The sequence below is a fragment of the Triturus cristatus genome, chromosome 3_1 (genome assembly GCF_964204655.1).
Source record: "Triturus cristatus chromosome 3_1, aTriCri1.1, whole genome shotgun sequence".
NCBI lineage: Eukaryota > Metazoa > Chordata > Amphibia > Caudata > Salamandridae > Triturus > Triturus cristatus.
The window spans coordinates 859,284,408-859,308,683 of NC_140583.1; the positions used below are offsets into that span (position 1 = coordinate 859,284,408).

The following is a 24,276-nucleotide window of genomic DNA, read 5'->3' on the forward strand; positions in this document are numbered from 1 at the left end:
GCCCACATGCCTCGAACTGAATATGCTACTTACCAGTATGCATCTGTTCTTGGCATGTAGGGCTGCTGACATTCATATCGCCCACCCTCCTCCCCGGCGCCTGTAGCAGCTGCAGCTCTCAGAATTACTGTATAGCATGGTCATCACTTTCTGTATCTACTCCATCACTGCCACAATGGCGAAAAACAATCTGAGGATGGAGAGGATGCCCATGCGCACTGTGGTCCAGGGGAGGAGTCACCTATCTCAGGATACTTCGAAGACTCTTCCAGGACAACAACGTGCAAACATCCGGACCCAACACTAGGCGGCGATCTATGCACAGATATGAATGTCAGCAGCCCTACATGCCAAGAACAGATGCATACTGGTAAGTAGCATATTCACTTTGGTCTCCAGAGGAAAGGTTGCTTCATATCAACTTTCTGGAATTGTGGGCGATAAGTTTGGCGCTAAAGGCTTTCCTTCATTCCCTGCGCGGTCAGTCAGTTCAGGTCCTGACTGACAACACTACCGCGATGTGGTACATCAACAAACAAGGAGGTGTAGAGTCGTATCCCCTCTGTCAAGAGGCTCTGCGACTCTGGACCTGGGCTCAGGGCCATCAGATTTGTGTGTTTGGAAATCATCTAGCTGGTGTGCTGAATATTCGTGCGGACAGTCTGTCGGCGTTACTCGGCCGATCACGAGTGGCAGCTTCATCCGGAGGTGGTCTGTCGCATCTTCGAGATGTGGAGGTTTCCTCAGCTAGACCTATTTGCCACTCACGATAACGCGCACTGCCCGTTGTTCTGCAGTCTCCAGTATCCGATGCAGAGGGCGCTGTGGGACGCGTTTCAAGTGGATTGGACCTGGCAACTCCTTTACGCGTTTCCTCCCATACACTTGATTCCTCGGATTGGCCAAGAAGGGCGTGGTACACAGATCTTCTTCACCTCTCATCGCACCCTCCGTCTCCCTCTCAGGGCAGACCTCATCCCGCAGTCGCAGGGGCAGGTTCTACACCCCCCACCTCCAGAGCCTACACCTTCATGCCTCGAGACCAAACTGAGTTCCTTCGGATGTGGTGGATGTTATTTATTGTCCAGGCGACACTCCACTAGGTCTATTTATTCCTCCAAATGGTCTATATTGGTCAAATGGTGTGGAAAGAGGTCCATTGATCCTTTGAAGGCTCACTTGTCGGATGTTCTTCAGTTTTCGCTTTTCTTTGCCCAGCAGGGTTGTGCTGTGGCCACTGTTAAGGGCTATTTGTCGGCTTTTCTATGTTTGCCGGACCAGCTGTCTTTATTTAAGTCCCCCGTTGTTATGAGGTTCATTAAGGGACTTATTAATAGGTTTACTCCCACTCCTTTCATTATGCCTCAGTAGGATTTAAATCTTGTTCTTACCTTTTTAATGGGTTCTCCTTTTGAGCCTCTTCGTAGTTGCCCGTTGAGGCTTCTCTCTTTTAAGACGGTTTTCTTGATTGCCATTACCTCAGCTAGGAGGGTAAGTGAACTTCCGGCTTTTGTTCTAAACCTCCTTTCTTGACCATTCATGCAGTTAAGTTGGTTCTTAGGACCAGGGCTGCTTTCCTTCCTATGGTAGTTACTCCTTTCCATTTGGGACAGTCCATTACCTTACTTACCTTCTATCCTCCCCCCTCACCCTTCCAAGGAGGAGAGGCTTCGTTTGGACCCTAAGAGAGCTGTCCGCTTTTATTTGGACAGAAAAAGAGATCCGAGACTGGACAATCAGCTCTTTGTGGGCTACGCTGGGCGAATGAAAGGCAAGGCTGTGCACAAGCGGACTCTCCAGGTGGATCATCTTGTGCATCAAGATTTGCTACGCCTTGGCCAAGAAGGACCCTCCTGAAGGTATTGGAGCTCATTCCACCAGAGCGAAGTCCTCTTCTTCTGCTATGGCTAGAGGTGTCTGTTGTTGATATTTGTAACGCAGCAACTTGGGCCTCCCTCCATACTTTTGTAAAGCATTACTGCTTGGATTCGGAGGTTAGGAGGGATGGTCATTTTGCTCGTTCTATTTTGCAAGATTTTTTGGTCTAGTCAGGTAGACACCCTCCTCCGGGAGAGGTACGGCTTTGGGATTCTATTCAAAAGGTGGGAAATCCACAGGCAGAGGTATCCATCAAAAGAACAAGTTACTTACCTTCGGTAACGCTTTTTCCCGGTGGATACAGTATCTGCCTGTGGATTCCTCACTGTCCCACCCGCCTCCCCGTTGTCCACCTGTTTCTACCAAAAAATGCTTTAACTGTTTGACATGAATGTTTTTTTTAATGTCTTAAGCATGCTTATGTTTTAATAGTGGGAAATGCTTGGTCTGTTGCTCCTTTTCCATGCTTTTATTGGTTATGCATTGTGTGTGTGTGTGTGTGTGTGTGTGTGTGTGTGTGTGTGTGTGTGTGTGTGTGTGTGTGTGTGTGTGTGTGTGTGTGTGTGTGTGTGTGTGTGTGTATGTAGAAAAGCGATGATTTCTCTGCACCTCCACAGCAATGGCGAACAGAGACGCGAACCCAGCGAAATGAGGTTAAATGGAGTTCTTGATTTTTCTGAACCTCGAACCCGACGCGTTTCGGGCTTCGGAAGCCCTTGCTCACAAGTCAGTTTGAAACACGTTCGTCATCATTTTTAAATACTTCACAGTGATTAAAGTGCTGACACCACATGGTGCATAGACTTGGAAAATAGATGAAACACTGCAAAAAGTTAATGTTGCGATAGGTCTGTTTTCTCAACATGTGGTTACTCATAACTGCTTAAATGCTTATAAGGTGACCGATTCATTCCATGTTACGACCAAACAGTGCTAATAATACATAAAATTGTCCTAAAAGCCTATAAATATATTAATAAATAGAATTTTTATAAAATTTATATAAAAAAACGTTTTTTAATTATTGTATACATGGTTAACTAAGCAAAAGATTTTTTGAAATAAAAATCAATGCAAAGATTCAATTGGTCAGAGATATATTACTCTTATGATCGTACACCCGTCCAAACATGTTTCCTATATCAGCCTAAATGCTGTTTTTTTACTGCTCATCCGAATCTTATATTGACAGACAAAACTATGCAGTGTTTCACACCTGAATAAACGTGCTAACTATCTGATCCTTACTTGGATCGCCATAAAGTGCTAGTGCAATAAGGAAATATATAATAAATAATAAATTATATGCATATACACAGCTAAAAACATCAAGGTAAAAGACGGTTAAAACCCTTATTCAACGAAGTTAAAATTCGGGCTGAAACCGGACTAAAACCATCTGATGTTTCTATGTGTGTATGGGAAGTGGAAGAGAAATCACATTTGCCTATACTAAAAGATCAAAAAGCTATATACCGACACTTCAAAAAAATAACTAACAGTTGTTCCCAAGACATCCTGTAACGTGAGTAAGACCAAATGTGTGTTATTATGTTATTTACAGAAAATGATACATCTCATCTGTGTTATTTAAACCATTAGGGGTCTTACTATCTAATTCTACAATCATTTTGGATTCCAGTTGTCTTAATCTTTTTTCCCTATTCCCCCCCACGTCGTAATTTGGGTACATTCGCCACTACAAAATATTTTAAACTATTCAGGTCATTGTTATGCATAAACTTAAAGGGGTGTGTGTGTGTGTGTGTGTGTGTGTGTGTGTGTGTGTGTGTGTCCCAAAACAAAATACCAGCACTCACGGGAACAGTGTCCTCACTTTATTAAAGGACAAACCTCACGACAAAACGCGTTTCGGCTGCCGCCTTTGTCAATTGTGATCGGCGTGCGCGTTAGGTAAACATAAATACTTTACACATCATTGAAATGAACATAGGACTTCCATCAGTCATAGAATGGCAGCCATTGTTAAACATGCAAAGTCTACCGCTCACCCGTTATCCCCCTCCGCTGTGGAGTACCGCAGGGCTCATCCAGAAGATTATTGTGTCTATAGGCAGGACCGTACCTCAGCGCGCAAAGGTGGAGGGATAGCAATACTACATCATAACAGCCTCCGCATTAAAGCCATTGATTTAAAACACACGAGCTGTGAGGCACTTGCATTTACCGTGACACTCACTACCAACCAAACACTCACAGGTGCCCTTCTATATCGACCCCCAGGCTCCCGTACAACATTCCTCTCACAACTTCATCAACTCAGTGAACTAGCTGTGGAGCACAAATATTTCACCATATTGGGTGATTTCAATTTTTATCTAGAATCCCACACCGACAAAGACACTGATCAGCTCATCAATGATCTTTATACTGTGGAACTGAAACAATTGATAACGGTTCCAACACACAAAGCGGGACACACACTTGATGGTATTTTTACCAATAACCCATACATCACCATTAACCAAATATTGCCTTTAACATGGTCTGATCACTTTGCCATTTTATTTGATATTAAAACCACAACACCGGCTACTAAAAGAACAGCCCTGAATTCCCACCTAACCACTAGAGACTGGAAAAGTTTGGATTACATTCAGCTTGAACAGACTCTCACTGAGGCCTTTTTGGATATAGACACAGAAACTGATCCCAACTTGGCAGCCACGAGATATACCTCCACGCTTGACAAGGCTTTCTCTACACTAGTTCCATCTAGAACAGTCAAGCACATCAGGAAGACCCCTTCGGCCCCTTGGTTCACCGAACAACTTAGACTACAGCGACAATATTGCCGTAATCTTGAGCGCCATTGGCGCAAACACTATAACGCTTCAGATAAAACCACATACACAGCAGCACTCCATAACTATAAGCAGAACATAGCTACAGAGAAAAACACTTATTATACTACCCAAATAAATCAAGCCAATTGTAGCATGAAGAAACTGTTCGAAGTCGTGAACCATCTTGCTGAACCATCTAATCCACCCACTGAAACATCTCAAACTTTCTGCAACACTTTGGCTGACTTCTTCTCTGAAAAGGTCACTTCCATATTTAAGGACTTCTCCCCAAACCTGAACCTAACTGAATCATCCAACACTCAACTGAACGTGAACCCCATAGCACTCACGGAATTCACCAAAATACAGTCGCACAATATCCATAAACTAATTCTGTCAATCAAATCGGGTTCCCCACTGGACCCATGTCATCCTTCTATATTCAATACTATTCCAGACACTATCACAACTCCACTGACACACATCTGTAACATTATGTTTTCAACAGGTCTATACCCATCCATTTGGAAAAACACCATAATCAAACCACTTGTAAAAAAACCATCACTTGACCCTTCATTACCATCTAGCTATCGCCCTATTGCATCTCTGCCGTTTCCAGCCAAAATCATTGAATCAGTCATGAACAAACAACTGTCTGACTACATCCAAAATAACAACTTATTGGATGATACTCAGTTTGGATTCCGACAAGGACATGGAACAGAAACTGCCTTGATTAAGGCTGCAGATGAAATAAGAACCGCTATGGATAGTGGAGGACAGGCTGTCTTGATTTTGCTAGATCTATCGGCGGCCTTCGACACGGTCGATCACTCTACTTTGATCGGCCGGGTCGAGGCCATCGGTATTAAACACAAAGCCAGAGATCTCATCACTTCATTCCTGGCGGACCGCAAGCAGGCAGTTAAGTTAGGCACTTTTACCTCCCCCTCTTTTAGCCACCCTTGTGGAGTTCCGCAGGGTTCCTCGCTAAGTCCGACTCTTTTCAACATCTATGTTTCGGACTTAGCGAGGGTAATAAAAGCCTACAACATCAACTTAACAACTTATGCCGACGACACCCAGCTGGTACTATCCATACACAAAAACGGTTCTCAGATAGCAGCAAACTTCAAGGATGGCATGCGGGCTATCAGCAGTTGGATGGCCTCCAACTGTTTAAAACTTAATTCATCTAAGACGGAGGTCATGCTTTTCGGTAAGATTGAGCCTCTGTGGTCTCCTTTATGGTGGCCGGAAGAACTGGGGACCCCACCCCAACCAGTCAGTAAAGTAAGAAACTTGGGAGTAACATTTGATGACAAACTTTCTTTTCATCACCATGTGAACACCATAGCCTCATCATCATTTAACATACTAAGGAAAATAAAGAAACTTCTCCCATATCTTCCCACATCCACAGGAAAAACATTAATCTCCACACTGGTGTTTTCACGCATCGACTATTGCAACGCCCTCTTCCTCAATGCAAATAAAAAAATCATTTCCAAATTACAAACAATACAAAACGCCTCAGCCAGAGTTCTACTAGGCATTCCAAAATTTAGTTCTGTCTCTAGATACTTGGACGAGTTGCATTGGCTTCCGGTCAGGAGTCGGACGAAATTTAAGGCCCTTTGTATCGTCTACAAGGCAGTAAACAACACGGGACCTAAATTTCTTAGGACGTCACTCAAGCCTTTATCAACCTCCAGAACGCTTCGCTCCAACACTGCTCATCTGCTCCATATACCCAGAACAAGGAAAGTCAACTGGGGAGACAGATGCTTTACTGTTGCAGCTGCAAGACTGTGGAACTCCCTTCCTCTTAACATAAAATCCAGTCCTACGTTGATTACCTTTAGAAAGCAGATAAAAACATGGCTGTTTTCCCAAAGTAAAGACTGTTCCTAAACCATTCTAAAACTGCCCAAACTCTCACATTGGTTACATTTATAGCTCCCAGCGCCGAGACACCCACGGGTAATTGTAGCGCTTTAAAAATCGCAAAAATAAATAAATAAATAAATAAATAAATCTTTGAGCCCTACGTTATTTAACGTTTACATGGCCCCACTGGATAAACTGGTTAACCCGTTCGGCGTATCAATAATCAACTACGCGGACAATACCCAGCTGGTGGTTACCCTCTCACACCCCCACCATGCCCCCTCGGACCTTCATAGCTGTCTCACTGAAGTCCACCGCTGGATGAACCTCTCATCACTAAAATTAAACGGCTCAAAGACCGAGATACTGATGCTCGGCCACAAAGGACCCTCCCTGCCGCCTCACCTCTGGCCCGACTGCCTGGGCAATCCCCCCACCGCTAAGGAAGATGTAAAAAGCCTAGGCGTTTGGATCGATAACGACCTAAGCTTTAGAACGCAGGCAACAAAAACTGCAGGAACATGCTTCGGACTCCTTAGAGCCTGCAGAAAGGTCTTCCCGTTGCTCCCAGCGAACGCCAAGAAACTTCTCATTCAGGGCCTCATTCTGGCGAGACTAGACTACTGCAATGCTATTTACTTGGGAGCTCCCGAAGCCACGCTCAACACCTTGCAGAAAGTCCAAAATGCCGCCGCGCGCCTTCTGACTGGTACACCAGCAAGATCATCTGCTAAACCAGCCCTCGAGTCTCTCCATTGGCTCCCAGTCAGAGAAAGAGTGGCCTTTAAGGCTCTCTGTCTGGCCCACAAAACCCTGAACAACAATGGCCCTCCCCTCCTCAAGGAATTCATTATCCCTTACAAAGCAGAAAGGGCCCTCCGGTCCAGTGGAGAAAATCTCATCACAGTCCCCAGAGTCAAAAAAGCCAGGACCGGTGGCCGCCGCTTCTCGGTCCACACGGCCAAACGCTGGAACAACCTCCCAAAACTATTGAGATTAGAACCCAATCTTCTTCAGTTTAGAAAATCACTGAAGACCCTCCTCTTTCCTCATCCATAAAACTCCCCCACTGGTGATATCCTCGGAATTTCAGGTTTAGCGCTGGGATGCTCTAGGGTTACTACGCGCTCTACAAAACCTTTAAATAAATAAATGTATACATGTGAAAATGTGTTGGTCTGCTAGTTTGCCTTGGTGGAACTGACGTCAGCACGCCAACGAGGTCCTCTTATGGCTCCGATGACGTCATACAGAGTCGCAAGCGGAGCCGTGGGAGAGCTAGGAAAGAATTTCCACGGAATACTGGCACGGGGGTATTCAAAAGGTGAGGAATCCACAGACAGATACTGTATCCACCAGAAAAAGCGTTACCAAAGGTAAGTAACTTGTTCTTCATGCACACTCCTCAACTCTGACAGAGAAAAAGGAACATGGTCACTCTTCCACGCAAAAGAAAACTTTGATTCAGACACCACCAAAGACAATAACCCCTTCCTCGACAACAAGTGCCAGAGAAACAGGCAAACACACCGCAAAAAACAATACTGCAGGAGGAGGGGAAAAAACAATGTTTTTGAAGGCCTTCATGAATTAATGCAGAAGCTGCGTCATAAGGAGACTTCCAAAAGACAGTCATAATTTGGATGTTCCACCTCCACTAACAAAAAGACTGGCCATAAGGCCACAAGCCGAATGCCATTAAGTAGACCACTTTCGCTACACACAAGGTCAACCTCACCCACTAAGGAAGTGGAGGGAGGAGAAGGCTCTGAGCATCAGACTTAATACTCTGGCTCTGAGGGAGACACACAACATAGCCCAGACACGTGGGATGACTGATTTGGTCTTTCCAGACACTGACATAGAACCGCCTATCCCAGCTATAGCATCTCCATCTGATACCTACTCGTAGTGTGATACAAAGGGCAGCAGAATATCACAAATTGCCAATGTAAACAGGTTTTCAGTAGAAACATTATCCAGAACGGAACTCTCAGTTCAGTATGTACCAATGATGGGCGCAATGCTGAAAATATCTAAAGAAATTTTTTAAGACCATGCAAATTAATGGTATTTACACCCAGAATTGAAAGAAAGCACTGGCCTTCAACTTCTGACCATCAATGCATCAGAGGACTCCCTACTTCAGTCTCCTTAGTTGTGACTACAGCGCGTAAAAAAAGCAGCATCACAAAGCACTGGCGGTGCCCCCACCTCCTGACAAGGAGAGTAAGCGCATTTACGCTGCAGGAAAAAAGGTTGCGACAGGACATGCCAATTACTGGTGAAGTGTAAATTCCTCTGGCCTCCTGTCATGCTATGATAGAGCTGCATGGGATGAAATGTGGGAACTATTACAGCGTCTCCCTGAGCATTTTAAGAAAAAAGGGCATGATCTGGTTGCAGAAGGAAGGCAAATATCGAATGCAACAATACGATGTGCTCTACATAGTGCAGACACAGCTGCAAAAGGCATTAATTCCTCGGTGATGCTATTTCAGCATGTATGACTTCACATATCAGAGTTTAAACCAGAAGTGCAATAAAACATTATAAACACACCATTAGATGGTGAGCATCTGTGTGGTCCAGAAGTTGGCAAGCAACTTAAAAAAATAAAAAATTACACAGTGACAGCTCAATCAATGGGAGCCTTGCAGTCCACTATGCAAAAACACCAGCCCTTTCTGAGGTACCAAGGAAGAGGGGCCGACCCCAAGTTACCAATGATGGCAGCTACAATATCACCAGCCATCAGGGAAAGGATATTACTGGGGTGGTTTTAAATCAAGAGGCAAAGGTAGAGGAGCACCCACAAAGGGAGATTGGTTCTACCTCGAAAGTGTGACTTCCCAAACTCCCCCAGCCGTGCTAATCAAGAGTTCCAGCAAACCGAAATGTCCACATGTCACCTACACCACTATCACCCACATAGATTGCGATTTACAATAACTGCAACAAAATCCCATTTACTCATTCTCTGAATACAACATTATCTGGGAGCCTTACTTCGATCACAGGAAAAGCTTATCCCAGTCCACAGAAGGTGTTCAATCTCCAGAACAACTGGCTCTTTTTCAGCCATATTGTTGCCTCACAGTGAAAATAGGACAGTCTTCTAGGTGTGATGGCTTCTTGCATAGCAATAATTCCACATGCAGAACTACAAATGCGACCCCTACAGGACTGCTTAGCATCACAGTGGTCACAAGCAGGGGGCAGTAAAGCGGATCTAGTGTTGATTTCATCCAAGGCCCATTAGGCACTAAAATGGCAGAATATACAACACACACAAGGGAAGAGCCTTCAAAGATCCAATCCCGCAAGTGACAAATACTACAGATGCATCACTCCTGGATCAGGTTGCTCACATGGAGGACATTACAGTACAGGGTCACTGGCCTGCACAACAGACAATTCACATCTTTGTTTTAGAACTACTAGATATACAAATGGCTGTCAAACCATTTCTACCCAACATTAAGGGGAAATGTTTTTCTGTGCATAGACCATATTACTGCGATGTACTACATCCAGGAACAGTGGGAGACCCATTCTTTGCAGCTGTCTCAACTAGCACAACTCATATGGAAATGGGCCGTCCGGTTCAAAATCCACCTCCTGGCACAATACATAAAAGGGGTGGACAACTCGCTAGCAGATCTTCTAAGCAGGAAGCAACAAGTCCATGAATGGGAAGTTCACACTCAAGTCCTACAAGCATACCTCCAATGGTGGGGACACCATCAATAGATCTCTTTTGCCACTGCAGAAAACACAAAATCCAAGCTTTGCATACAGGCACCCACATCAGTGATTCAAAGGTAATGCTCTATAGATGAACTGGTAAGGGATATTTGCATACGCTTTTGCACCTCTCCTACTCATTCCTTATCTGGTCAGGAAACTCAGACCGACATCACTAAAAATGATGCTCATAACTCTGTGTGCATATCAACCATGGTACACAACACTACCGGATTTATCCCAAGTACATCACAAGAAGCTTCCCAACATTCCAGATCTTCTCACTCGCAGCAAGGGCAGAGTTAGGCACCCGAATGTACAACAACTCAACCTTGCAATCTGGCTTTTGAGATCGTAGAATTTGGGTTCTTACAATTGCCACTAAAATGTATGGACATTTTAAAAAAAGGCAGGAGACCAACCACCAGGGCATGTTATGTAGCAGTATGGAAACACTTTGTTCAATATTGTGCTGCAAACAATATAAACCCTTGCTCTCCATCTGAACTGCAACTGGTATGTTACCTGTTACATCTTCAAAAATCACATCTAGCATACAATTCTATAAGACTGCATTTAGCAGCAGTCGCTGCATGTTTGCAAAGCAGAAGACATCAATCTTTTTTTTTCTTTTTTGCTTATTAGTAATAAAAGCATTTACAGAGAGACAAAAGAGTAATTACACCACATATTCCTCCTGTACTATCATGGAACATAAACTTTGTGTTAACACAGTTGATGTCCACACCATTTGAACATATGCATAAATGCAAATTTCAGTTTCTAACATGGAAAGTGGCTTTCCTTGTTGCAATTACATCCCTAAGAAGTTAGTAAAATACATGCACTAACTATTGAAGAACCGTATGTTCGATGGCATGTGTGGCTGTAGATACACATGATCTGCGTACTCCTGCCATCTATTATTGGGTTCAGAGTTGTGCAACTTGTTTTTCTTCTAAGAAGTATTTCGAGTCGTGAGGTAGTGACTCCTACTCTGTTTCTCTCCACCGTCCGATTTGAATGTGTGTGCCTCTCCTCCGTGTAAGAGTCTTCGGTCCTAGCCTGCCTTCGACAGTATAGTGCATCTCTATTGTGTTTTTGTAATCCGCTGCTGCTCGATAATAGTCGTCTGGTCTAACATCGGCCGATCGCCTTTCGGGGCGCCTACTCTTCCACATGCATCGTCCTTACGGATGATGTGTTCCTGATAGAATTAACACCTTTTTGATATTGCCTACAGTGTCACACAATATCCACACACCTGTCAAGACCAGGTGTTGAACCTCTGCCTGCCACCAGACGACCGAGAGGCTTACTGCGACACCTGAAAGTCTTTCTGATCCAAGAAGACTCTTCGCGATCAAAAGGCACTTTAACTGTAAATGTTTCGCCATACCGGAAACGACACACCGGACATTTTCTGTGAGGCGCACGCCCATGAAGAGCCAGTGGATGAGGGGCGGAAGGGCGGTTCTCTATCAATGATTTCTGGCTCAGATGTGGAGGAAGAACTCAAATACACCCTGCTTCTCAGGCAGGGCATGAGTACTGTTGCCCCAGACACTGCTCCAACTAAAGAGTTTCAAACACTTGCCCCTTCCACTTCTAGAGGTAGTCCGACTGCCACTGCCATCTGGCCATGGTTAGATTCTAAAAGATATTTCGGATGCCGTGCCTTTGGGCCCAGCACCGAAAACCTCAGTTAAAGCTAAGCCTATGGCTTCGGCACCAACCTCCTCGGATCTAGCGCATTCTTCAGTCTCTGCTAAGCCTTCGGGACCGACATGGCAGCTGCCTTAATCTCTTTCAGTACGAGGAAAATCGTCCAAAGCCTCGATTCTGCAACCAACCGAAGCCCTCAAAGCATTCTTCGGTCTCTTTGTCCCAAGTAAAGCCAGTTCTTTAAAAGATGGACATTAAACAGAGAAAATCCAAATTCAATGGAGACACAGGGCGAATAATAACCTCTCTTCCTCCTGAGAGGCAGGTAACACTTCAAGAAGGCTTGGGCATTCCTGTACCTTCATAAAATTAGACAAAAGACAAGGCTACCAGCCCTGCACATCATCCTCAACCACCTCCTCTGCCACCATTTTCTCCTTCTTCCCATCAGGACCCTCTAGATAATACACCTCCAATTTCACCCACGGGGATTTAGGAGAACCATTGGGGGACCCAGATCCTTAATGACACAGACCCCGTCACTCATAACCCAAATCTTTACCCCACACGACCTTCCCCACCTGAAGATGCCAGTGCTTACCAATAAGCAGTTGCCAGTGCAGCTACCTATCATGGGGAACAACTTCATAGAGTCTCTAGAACAGAACTTCCTCTTTGACACGCTTTCATCGACTGATAGGGACTCAGTTGCTGTCCATGCTTCCAGGCATGTGACGGCACATGGAGGACATAAATATATATTAATGTATTTATTGGCATTTTAAAACAATGCTACAAACATTACAAACAGCAAGCCAGTTGCTAATCGGTACATAGTTAAATCGACATTTGCCTTCCTTATCAATTACAAATGTCATTTCATGCATGCTCGATCCTCTGCTCAGTACATGAAAGAAAGTAAATACATCCTATCATAAAAAACAGCTACTGCCAGGATCTAAAGGACAGTTTAAGAACCCTCTAGGTTGTGCACAAGTAATTAGACACAGCGGCAGATAACTGCATAGTTCTTCCCAAGAAACAGCCGTCCCCCAGTCTCCGACCTCCCCCAGGCTGCTTGTGTTTGCTCATAAAGACCCAGAGTCCATCGTCGTATCTCCAGCAGCCTCCCGACGCTCTGTGGCCCACACAACAAAAGGTTCCCAAATGTCCCTGGGCCTGGATGATGAAGGCAATCCAGTCGTTTTTATAGGGAATCCCTTTTCGCCCCCAGTGCATGGCTACCTGGCGCTTAGCAACTAGAAGTAAAGTGTGTGCATGGGGTTGGGATCCCCGAGCGTACCAATTATCTGGTGAATCGCAGTAAATATGTTGGACCCGTATAATGCCAGCCGTGGGCAACTCCATGCTATATGTAAAAAAGTAGCGGGAGCAAAACAGCATCTCCAGCAGCTTTCGTTATCTTTCAGTCCCATGCGATGCAAACTGGAGGGTGGCCTATAAAATCTATGCAAGAACTTAACGTGAATTAGGCGAAGTTTATAGTTGGGGGACAATGCCGTGAGTTGGCAGCAGCAATTCCACTGTTCCTACGTGAGTGGAGGTTGAATGTTCTTCATTCCTTGCCTGGAACGCTCGTGGCTGTGTCAAGGGGGCAGACGTTTGCATGTGATTATATATCCGGGTAAAGAGTCTGCGAGGTGAATCTGATTGGAGCACGTTTTCCAACGCATTCCGGATTGGCGGGGAGTACTGGAAAGTGGCATGTAGAGACTGCCACGCAGCTCGGAGTTTGTAGTATAAGAAGAGTTCAGAAAAAGACAAAGTCTGGCCCTCCAATGAGGCCGTCGGTGGCTGAAACGTCTCCGCTGGATAGAGGCCTGCAAAAGTACGGAGGCACATTTTTTTATGCTAAGTCCTTGCTGATACCCTCGCCCATATTGGGCAGCATAGGTTTGTGTGCCAGGGGTATGGACTGGGCATAGAGAATAGGGCTGCCAGCTCTCCTTCGTAACTCATTCCACGCCCACCGCAAGGTCTCTACTGTGTCAATGCCATCTCTAGGATGCCTGTAAGTCTGGTATAAAGCGACCTGCAGGGGGACCGGTGCCGCAGCATCCGTCTCCACAGCCACATAGGGTTGAAAAGGGGTCGGATGTACCCAGTGGTGTAGAAACTGAGCCTGAGCGCTCCATGCATACAATTGCATATCTGGGGCTCCCAATTCACCCTGACGCAGAGGGATGTCAATAGGTCCCTTGAGACTCGTGCCTACCCTCCTGCCCAGACCAATGAGATCAGAAGGGATCCGAGACATTTCAAAAAGGCCTGCATAAGGGGAATCGGAATGTTGACAAAAGAAATTTCAGCAGAACCATCATCTTGACCAATGCTATTTTCCCGGCTAGGGAAAGCGGAAGCTTAGCCCACGCAGTGACTTTCACTTCCAACCATGTTAAATGCGAGCCCGTAGTTCATGTCCCATATGTCTTGCATATTTCTACTGAGCCATATTCCCAGATATTTCACTGGCTCGTCCGCCTGTGTAGTGGAGGTTGTTAAAAGAAAAATAACTGATTTGGCCCAGTTAATTGAGATGCTAGAAAGGCCACCAAATCTAATAAATTCCCAAAGTAATGGATCAAGGTTCGACGCCGTGTCAGTCACGTACAGTGTGACATCATCAGCATACAGTGAAATTAAAAGGCTCCGAGCATTAAACCCAATCCCTTTGGCGGTGTGATGCTGCCTAATGCGTGCTGCGAACAGCTCTATCGCTATCGCGAATAGTAGAGGAGATAATGGGCGTCCCTGCCTTGTACCTCGCGAGATACCAAACGGTAGTGACAGAAGCCCGTTCACCCTGATCCAGGCCGTTGGCTGAGTGTATAGCAGCCGTATCAGATGAATAAACCGCGGACTGATCCGCATATGACTCAGAATTACAAATAAATACTTCCACTCAAACGTATCAAACGCCTTTGTAGCGTCTAGGAATACTGCAGCAGCTTGCACATCTGGGTGTAAATAGTGCAGTACTGAATATAGGGTTCTGAGGTTGAGTGGTAGATCTCCCCGGGTTGAATCCAGATTGATCTGGGCAAGCGATCAGTGGAAGTAGAGGCTGCAGCCGATTTGCAATCAGCTTCGTCAATATTTTCACATCCACGTTTATTAATGACAGCGGTCTATAGGAGTCAAATTCAACAGGCCCTCTGGATTAGATTCTTGTGTAGTAGTGTATAGTTCAGAATAAAAACGGGAAAACTCGTCTAGGATGTCTCTCTGGCCTCTAACGACAGACTGTTGTGCACCTTTGAGCTCAGTTACGTAAGCTGTGAACCTTGGAGCGCGATTCATCGCCACCAGAGTTCTCCCCAGCCTGTCCCCCTCCCCATATCTTCTAGCCTGGGCAGGTTTCCCCAAAAATGTAACTTCGCGGTTCGCCGCCTCCTCAAATTGAAGTAATTTCTCCTTCGAAAGGGGTAGCATCTGGGGATCATTAGAGGAATAAAACCGTGTTTCCAGTTCCTTGATCTGATTTTCTTGGGTTGCAGGCGTTCCTTGAATGGCCTTCAACACCCCAGCCTTTCGGACGATGTAATTACCCCTTTTTACAATCTTAAAAGCTTCACATAAAGAAACCACAGTATCAACCGATCCAGTGTTAAGGGTAAAGTAGTCAGTTATATCCCCCCTAATTTCTTCCTTAAAAGCCTCGTCTAAGAGGGGATCCTGTGGTAACCGCCACATAAACATCAGTGGAACAAAATTGGGAAGTACTAGGCACAGAAGGCATGGCGCGTGGTCTGATAGGGATCAGGGAAGATGAGACCTCACTGGTCCATGTAGCCACATCCTGTGACACCAACCAGAAGTCTTGTCTTGACCACGCTTTATGATACTCAGATATACACGTCCCCTCCTTAGTGTGTGGGTGATTACGTCTCAAAATGTCCACCAGGTCCCCGCCTAACAGGGTGGCATTCAATGCAGCACTAGCTAATGGGTGTAGCGTTCGAGAGAGTTCCCTTTCCGATCTAGTTCGTCATTTAGGATTGCATTGAAGTCCCCGCCCCAGATAATGGTTTCACAGTTGGTCGCCCTCACTCTGGCCCATATATTTTGAAAAAAATAGGGGAGTCAACATTGGGGCCATATACTGCAACCAACACAACTGGAATCCCACAAAGGGTGCCTATTATTATGACGTATCTACCCCCTGAATCAGTTTGTAGTTCACCTTCCTTCCATTCAAGACCTCGTCTGATCAACACGACCACTCCCCTGGAGTAATTTGAGTAAATGGATTAATATACTGAGCCCCATCTACTGTGCTTCAGTCTGGGAGAGGGTGCAACATTGAGATGCGTTTCCTGTAATATGCATATGTCTATGTGATGTTGTAGCAAATATGAATGGATGAGCCTTAATTTCCTGCCGTTGTTTAACCCACGGATGTTCCATGTTAACAAATTTAAACTGGTCATAGGATGTCTACCACAATAGAATATAACATTCCAGTAGGAGCGAAGCACAATATCATGAGTGGTGGCACCCAGTGGCGGTAAGCCGAACTGTATAGCAATGATCTGGCCAACATCATAACACCAAACCCCGCCCCTCCACCCACTCCAACACCCCAATCAGGTTGTAGAGGACCGTCTCAAACATCTTAAAGAAGAAAACAAGAGGGAGCTCTCCCATGGGGGCGCAGTACGACTAGCGTACACCCCTGTCAACACAGGGTGGCCAAGAAAACAAGCAGTGTAAAGAATCACAATACATCATAGCTAGCAGTTCGGGAACGTATTCAGGCTGTGTAGCCCAGAGCAGTAAGTGTCCTACAGGTCTCAGCCCACTGTGTAACCAGCCAAACCCGGCCCATAAACATTGTAAGTGAGATCCAAACCCCCGCAGTAGAGAGACCTGGCACACAAAACTGGGGGGGGGGTGGGGGGGTGGGGGGGGGGGACCCTCCCAACCCAATAAGTGTCTTACGGGCCCCAACCCATCTCAGAGCATAACTGCTCCAGCGCGGGAAGTATCTGGGCTGTAGCCTCTTCAATCATTGTCACTCAGCCGGTCCTCAGCGGAATTCACAGATTGGGAGTGTTGTTTGGACTTCATCCCTCCAATGGGCTTAGCATACTTGAGGGCGGACTTTGCATCCGTGAAGAAATGTGCGGAACCATCGTGAGTGACCTTGAGCTTGGCGGGGTATAGTAGCGAGTATGGGATCTGGGTCTGCATCAGGATTTGTTTAGCAGGGAGAAACTCACGTCTCGCTGACTGCCCTGAAGGTGTGAAATCTCGATAAAATTAGATAGTGGTACCTTTGTGTGTGATAGTCCCCTTCCCTCGGGCCAGGCGCAAGATAAGATCTCGGTCCCCTGGTAACAGACATGTATGGACCCTTCTAGCTGGGGGACGGATGGGGCTTAACATGGCAGGAATGCGTTTTATGTCCACCTGCAACACATAAAAAAAATCATGTGAAGCAAAATTTCAGGAACTTTGGTGAGTTTCACGAGATTTTGCATGCGTGACTGAAATTTCACATAGGCCAGAGTTATGTCCATTGATATATGAAACCTTCCATGCATTCTACCTTCAGTCGAGAGCTGGCCCGCGCATTCTTAATATAGGAATGACTGCCGGCGAATGACCTTCAGGAACCGTAGGGTGGGGGGGGATCACTTTACAAAACAGCAGGCCCGGCTGCACAAACACTGCGAAACAAAACTAAAACGATCAGGGGAGAGGGTAATTGCGTGACAGCAACAAATTGAATTTCAAAAGGAACAAAAGAAAACAAAACTCCAGCGGCATGGCGTCATCTGTTTAGGTCCGTGGATTCATATGCTAATATCTGCCGATGTAGCCACTCTAATTGTAAACAGATGGCCCCTGCGTGTCATTAGAAAAAAAATAGATGGCCCCTGCATGCGCCGCTGCTCGAACAAGCAGGAAAGTGAAAGCTCATTAGAAAACATATGGCCTCTTAGCGCACCTCTGCTCGCTCCCGCATGGTGAATTCCGCCACATGCACGAGTGTGTAGAAAAGAGCAGACCAATTTCTAAAGGTCATCTCCTAGGGTAGCGCATGCACGCTGCCTAGGCGAGACCTAAAAGGTGAGCCTCTATGGCCTTCTTGGGAAATATCCCGCTAACAGATATTTGTAAAGCGGCAACATGGGCAAACCCACACACTTTTACCAAACACCAATCTGTGTATGTGTATGGCAGACAACAAGCTCTAGTGGGTCAAACAGTTCCAAGCACATTATTGCAAGCAAATACACCATCTGATGCCTAAAACCACCGCGAGACGAGTACTGCCTTACAGTCTATGCATAGTATGTGTCTCTGTAGGCAACACATGCTGTAAATGGTGTATGTTACTGACCTGTAAGCATCTATTCGTAGCATGTAGTGCTGCAGATTCACATGCACCCTCCCTGGCAGGTATTAGATGGTGTCAAATATACACAAAAATGTAAACATGTTCAACAGCAAACGCCTACTTAGCAAACTATATCCTCGCTTCCCCTATGGCAGGAAAAAAGCATTACAGTCTAACAAAGGAGCTGGTAAATGTGCACATTGCCCCGAGAAGTAGGAGATACGAATCTTTACGTCGACCATAAAAGACTTTGAAAAAACAAATAGAGTCCGGGCCCAACACTAGATGGCAGGAGTGTGCATAGCATGCGAATCTGCAACTCTACACTCTACGAATAGATGCTTACAGGGTAAGTAACATACTACAGAGTTTTCCCTACCTTGGAAAGGGCATACATTGTGTAGCATAACATCTAGTGCGTTTCAAAATGCACATAACTTAGAATGCATAGATATTACTGTTAGTGTTTGCACATGGAGCCATTTGTACCTGTTCATCAACCATTTTCTTTACTTTGTATTTTTGTGCACAGAGCTTTCTTACCTGGCCATCTTTATTCAGGCATTCTTTGACATTGGTATGTTATACCATTCTTTTATCAATTAATTAATAGACTTTAATTAGACTCCTCCCTTGCAATTGTACCTTATGATCAGCTAACCTTAAAAAAAATTGTGTAGCTAAACATACCCTAATATTAGTATATTTGTAATCAATGTTGCCGTAGAATCCTTTGATTGTCCCCATTGATGGAAAAATTGACAAATGATTATATATTTAGACCTTTATAAATGCAGTGCATTTCTTAGGTCCGGGTAGGCTCAGAATGAGAGCTACTTAAAAACCTGATGCTTCATGTGGAGATTCAGAATTAATGATCCGAAACGTATTCACTGCTTTTATATTTTTACATTCTATTCACGTGATGCATCTTTGACTATGTGTGCATTTTTCTCTCATTTCATTTCTTTCTGCCACTCTGGATGCTTTTCAACGTCTTTATAGTCTACAACTTTTTCAGCAATTGAAGGGCTTTGTTTCATGCTCCGTCTTAGAGCTGTCTGACCTGCATTGCGTTTCCAGCCATTGAAAAGTTGATATCTGCTTGCTTTTTGACATAAAGTATCCTGGCAGGTTTAGAAAAGCAAGCAAAAGGTGATAAGGCAGCATCTACTTTCCATAGCCTCCCTCAAACAGTGTGCCATTCCCTAATCTTCATTTTCACAGAATTGTTCAACTCTTTTAGAGACTCTGGCACTATTATGGTGACTGAACTATAAACAATGGTAATTGTGCCAACATAGGGCCTGATTATGAACTAGGGCGTTTTTTATCGCCCCTGATAAATAATATCACTATATACGTTATTTATTGGGTGAGATAAATGCCAATTAAGGGTTCTGAAGGAATAACATGCAGATTTTGCCGTTTCATGCACCAAAAGCCACATGATAGAGTAAATACAGTATGTTTTCCCCTCTTAAATTTATGAAGGTTTAACCTGCCGAAATTGACTGAATGTTGTTATTTAACACATCCGATAACTATTGGATGTTTTAAATACCTTTTAAGCATGTAATTCCGACCCATGTGTAAACAGGGGTTGACAGATATATTGCTAGGAACTAGTAATCTGGCCCTATATCATTTAAGGATCCAATGCTCTGTGTCCTTTAGAGATCATTTATGTCACTTAATATAGAAACAAAAATGTTCACTAAGGTCGTTGCTACTCGGAGATGTTGTTTTTCAGTGCACTCACCATCAGTAGTAATTCAAACGGGACTTGTTGACTAGTGCGCACAGAATCTTTCAAACAAACCCTAATTGGATAGCTGAGTGAACATGGGTGTTACCATTCGGCGCTTTTAAGTGGTTTGAAGGCAGAAGGGTGCCCAGCAGAAACAGTAGTGCTTGTACATATTTCTGGAAGATTTGTAGTTCCTCGTCAAATGTATGTTTTTTTCTAGAGAGCGTAGTGTGTATGATTCGCCTGGCTCACCGTGGCTATATATTTTTTAGAAGAGTGGAATTCAGGAGACTACTATAAAAAAGCAGGCTATGAGGTGGGGCCGACAGGGAATGTTGCTGGTGCTGCAACTCAAGTGCTCCCATTTAACCTCCAGTGTTGTGTTGTTAACGCTTGCAGGGGGAAGGTAAGGCTCTGTGCTGTCCTGCTGCAGTCGTCACAGAGCAGGCCGTATAAACAGGGGCCTGAGTTAATAAAGTCCCGGGCACATGCAGCAACACAAGTAGGCACTGCACATCAAAGAAGTAGCAGTACTGATTCTGGTATGTGGCAGAGAATACATGCATTCTGCAGACAATCAAAAGTACTCTGTTCAGTCCAGGCAGGAGAATGAAATTGAAGGGTGATTACACAGGTGGCCAGACACCTAACTATGGCTCTCTGTCCGGGCCTTGCTATTGTCAGCGGGCAGTACAAAAGGGGCCTTGTACAGACACAGGCCAGGGACCTTGTGACAAAATGTGGAGTCTGGACTTCTAGGGTCACCCCTCCTTGCCCCTGGAATATTGCTTCTGATGGGTTTTGTGGAAATCTGTATGAAGTCTTCTGACATGACCTGCACCCGACTTCCTCCTTAGACCCTAAATGGATTTTGAGACACCCGCAAAAGGCAGGGCTAAACACTGACTCCACCCGATTTTGAGCCATTGTCCAGATAAACAGGAAGTGACACTAATCCAAGATTTAGTACAATGTGGCTTACAGAGACTGCGATGAGATATGGGCACTAAATCAAGCTCAAGACAGAACACGTGGACTGGACCAGAGGGTGTAATCTCACCCTGATAGAGCGCCACGCCCAGTTAGTGCATGATGTCGAACAAAAGAAGCAAATTATCTCTCTATGAAGGACCTGCTGGCACAAAAGCAGGCTAAAAAGGTGAAGGGAGGCCATAGCTTGGCGACACCTGATTCACCTCCCTGCAAGTCCACTCTGAGAGACTTTTTTGCTATCACAAAATATTTCTTGCAGCAACACTTGCCAGATAGCAAGTTGTAAGTAGGCACGTTGTGGATAGACGTTAAGACCTGCTTCAAGGAGTTGAAAGGAGATCTGTTGTCCCTCTGAGTAGACCAAATTATGAATACTGTTGAAGGATTTGAGAAACACCAGTTGATGTGGAGAGTCCTTAATGAGCTTTTAAATCAGAATATTTATCCTCAAATGAATATAAAGGACATGGAAAACTGTTGCGAAGGAATAACGTTCATAATCAAGGATCATCATGCAACATAGAGGGAAGAAACTGGCAAAGCTTTCTTGGGGCAAAGATCTGGCTTCCACAGTGTTGCAACAAAGGTCTTTTAAACTGGGTATTCAATTGATTGCCTACACAGGAAATAAACATCAATGGTGGTACCTGTTCGCCTTCAATTTTCACTGGCTACGCAAAGAACAATTCTAAGATCACTCAGAGCTAAACAGCTCCTAGGTATTATTGACGACACACTTGTTGAAGAATCTGTCAGATGCAGGGACTGCAATAAAGGTATAAATAGGCTCGAGTGGCAGAGGGTGCTCACCTGCAGACAAATTGACAACCCATCTTGGACGATATGGCTGCTGAGCGAGATGTCCTGAACCATCTGAGGGCGGTCAGCTGGCGTAAGACCACAGGAAACTGAAGGATCCGACCCTGACTCTTGATCAGAACCTCAATGTACCCCTTTCCAGGGTAGACTTAATGTGCTTCTTGATAATCACGTGGCATGAGGTTTCTTAAGGAGTAGTACTGGGGAGTCACAGGAGGTCAGAAAACTGAACTTTTCGATTATGAGGCTCATACATATGGGGTAATGTGGACTCATAGGTAGCGATCTCCTTTTTGAGCTCCTTTGACCCCAGACAGTTGGTGATGCATATGGCCATTCATATCAAAGAAGTTGTCCTTCATGCCAGGGTCTGCGCAGTGGAATGAAGGAGGAGTCAAACAAACAGTTGTTTCTCGACCAAGCAGTGGTCAGATTTCCTATCTGGGAGGCCATGTGGCTGCATAGAGGCCAGCGGGGAATAGGACTATACTCCTCATCATTGTCAAGTCTACAGTGGTGGTCCAAGACAAAGTATCAATTAGACTGTGACTCTGCTTTTCTGTTACCAACTTCCCCAGTACATGGTAATCCAATTCACTTGGAAAAGATGTTATGTCCTTTACTTGTGGGACACCCCCGCGCCGCACGGCCACCAGCTGCTGCGTGTGCCCCTTGCCCTGCTGCCTCGCTGCCGCTGCCGCTGACCACGCCCCCCCCCCCCCCGGCGTGCTCCGTGATCGGCTGCCGGCTCTCCTGCTACTGCTGCCAAGTGTTGTTTTTTTCCCTGTTTTTTGCCCCCATTTGTGCCTGTTTTTAAATATTTTGCTGTTCCTGTGTTTACGTCTTCCTTCCTGGTTGTCCGCCTACCTCGCCGCCCTCCGCTCTCCCTTCCCGCCACCTGTCCCCGCCCCTTTTTTCTCTTCTGTAACCCTCCCCGCTCCCGCCTCCCAGCTGCTCCGCCCACCCGCGCACTTCGCCTTAAATGGCGACCGTGCGAACGCGCAGCGGTCACGCGCAGCGGTCACGCGCAGCGGGCGCGCCGATTGTGCGCCGAAGGCGCGCCAAAGGTAAGCCCGTCTGCGACCGTCCGCGACCGGATCGCGACCAGCGCCAGGACCCCTGGCCCCCGAAGACCCCGACCGACCCGCCTGACGTACTCCGCCGCCACCCTCATCGCACTCAACACCGGCCGGCTCCCAGAATGCCATCAAGCCACACCACGACGCACCCACGGACCCTTCAGCTGCCACGCCTGCAAGTTCACCTGCATCCGGACCTGCCTCGCTCCAGCACCCGCCAAGTCGAACACCAGCAGCACCCACCTCAAGTGCATCCTGCTCAACACCCGCTCCGTCCACAGACACGCCATCGAACTCTGGAACCTTCTAGACGCCACAGCCCCTGACGTGGCCTTCCTCACGGAGACCTGGATGAACGCCTCTTCAGCTCCCGACATCGACATCGCCATCGCTATCCCAGAGGGCTACAAGATCATCCGGAGGGATCGCAACGCCAACCAGATGGGAGGAGGCATCGCCATCATCCACAGGAACACCATCCGTCTCACGACCAACACCGACAACACCCTGACCAGCGCCGAACACCTGCATTTCCAGATCCACACCAACCCGAACACCACCCTCAGAGGCACCCTGATCTACCGACCCCCTGGACCACGCACACAATTCAGCGAGGACATCGCCGACTTCGTCAGCCCGCATGCCCTCCCCTCCGCTGACTACATCCTCCTGGGGGACCTCAATTTCCACCTGGAGAACAACAACGACCGCAACACCAGCACCCTGCTCGACAACCTCGCCAATCTTGGACTCAAACAACTGGTGTCCACCCCCACCCACCTCGCCGGACACACACTCGACGCAGTCTTCTCTTCCAGCACAGACATCGCCTTCAGCCACGCCACAGAGCTTCAATGGACGGACCACAGCTGCGTCCACTTCACCTTCAAGAGAACGACGACCCACCACCACCAGCAACAGGCCGCCCGCAGAAGCTGGAACAAGATCACAGCAGACCAGCTCGCCACCTCCCTGAGCCAGCACCCTCCTGCCAGCTCAGCGAACCCCAGCCAGGCCGCCGACAACCTCTCGAAGTGGATCAGCAACTGCGCGGACGAACTCGCCCCTCTGAGGACCCCGCCCAGCAGACCCGGCAGCAAGAAAGTCCCGTGGTTCACCGACGAACTCAAGAGCTCCAAGAAGAACTGCCGAGCCCTCGAGAAAGTCTGGAGAAGGGAGCCTACACCGGACAACAGGACCTCCTTCAAGCTTGCCACCCGGAAGCACCACCAGCTGATCCGCGCCGCCAAGAAAACAGCATTCAAGGACCGGTTGGAC

At 46.3% G+C, this 24,276-nt stretch overlaps 1 protein-coding gene across 4 annotated transcripts in view; it reads left to right on the forward strand.

Annotated features, from left to right (window-relative positions):
* LOC146861186 (neurabin-1-like) overlaps nt 1-24,276 on the forward strand; it is a 611,401-nt gene that overhangs the window by 535,963 nt on the left and 51,162 nt on the right. For 2 of the 4 annotated variants that reach the window (XM_085645289.1, XM_085645286.1), the window contains exon 16: nt 18,890-18,934. The exons of the other annotated variants lie outside the window; for them this stretch is intronic. In XM_085645289.1, the coding sequence (XP_085501415.1) occupies nt 18,890-18,934 (45 nt within the window). The remainder of the gene's footprint in view (nt 1-18,889; nt 18,935-24,276) is intronic. 4 annotated transcript variants of the gene reach the window in all.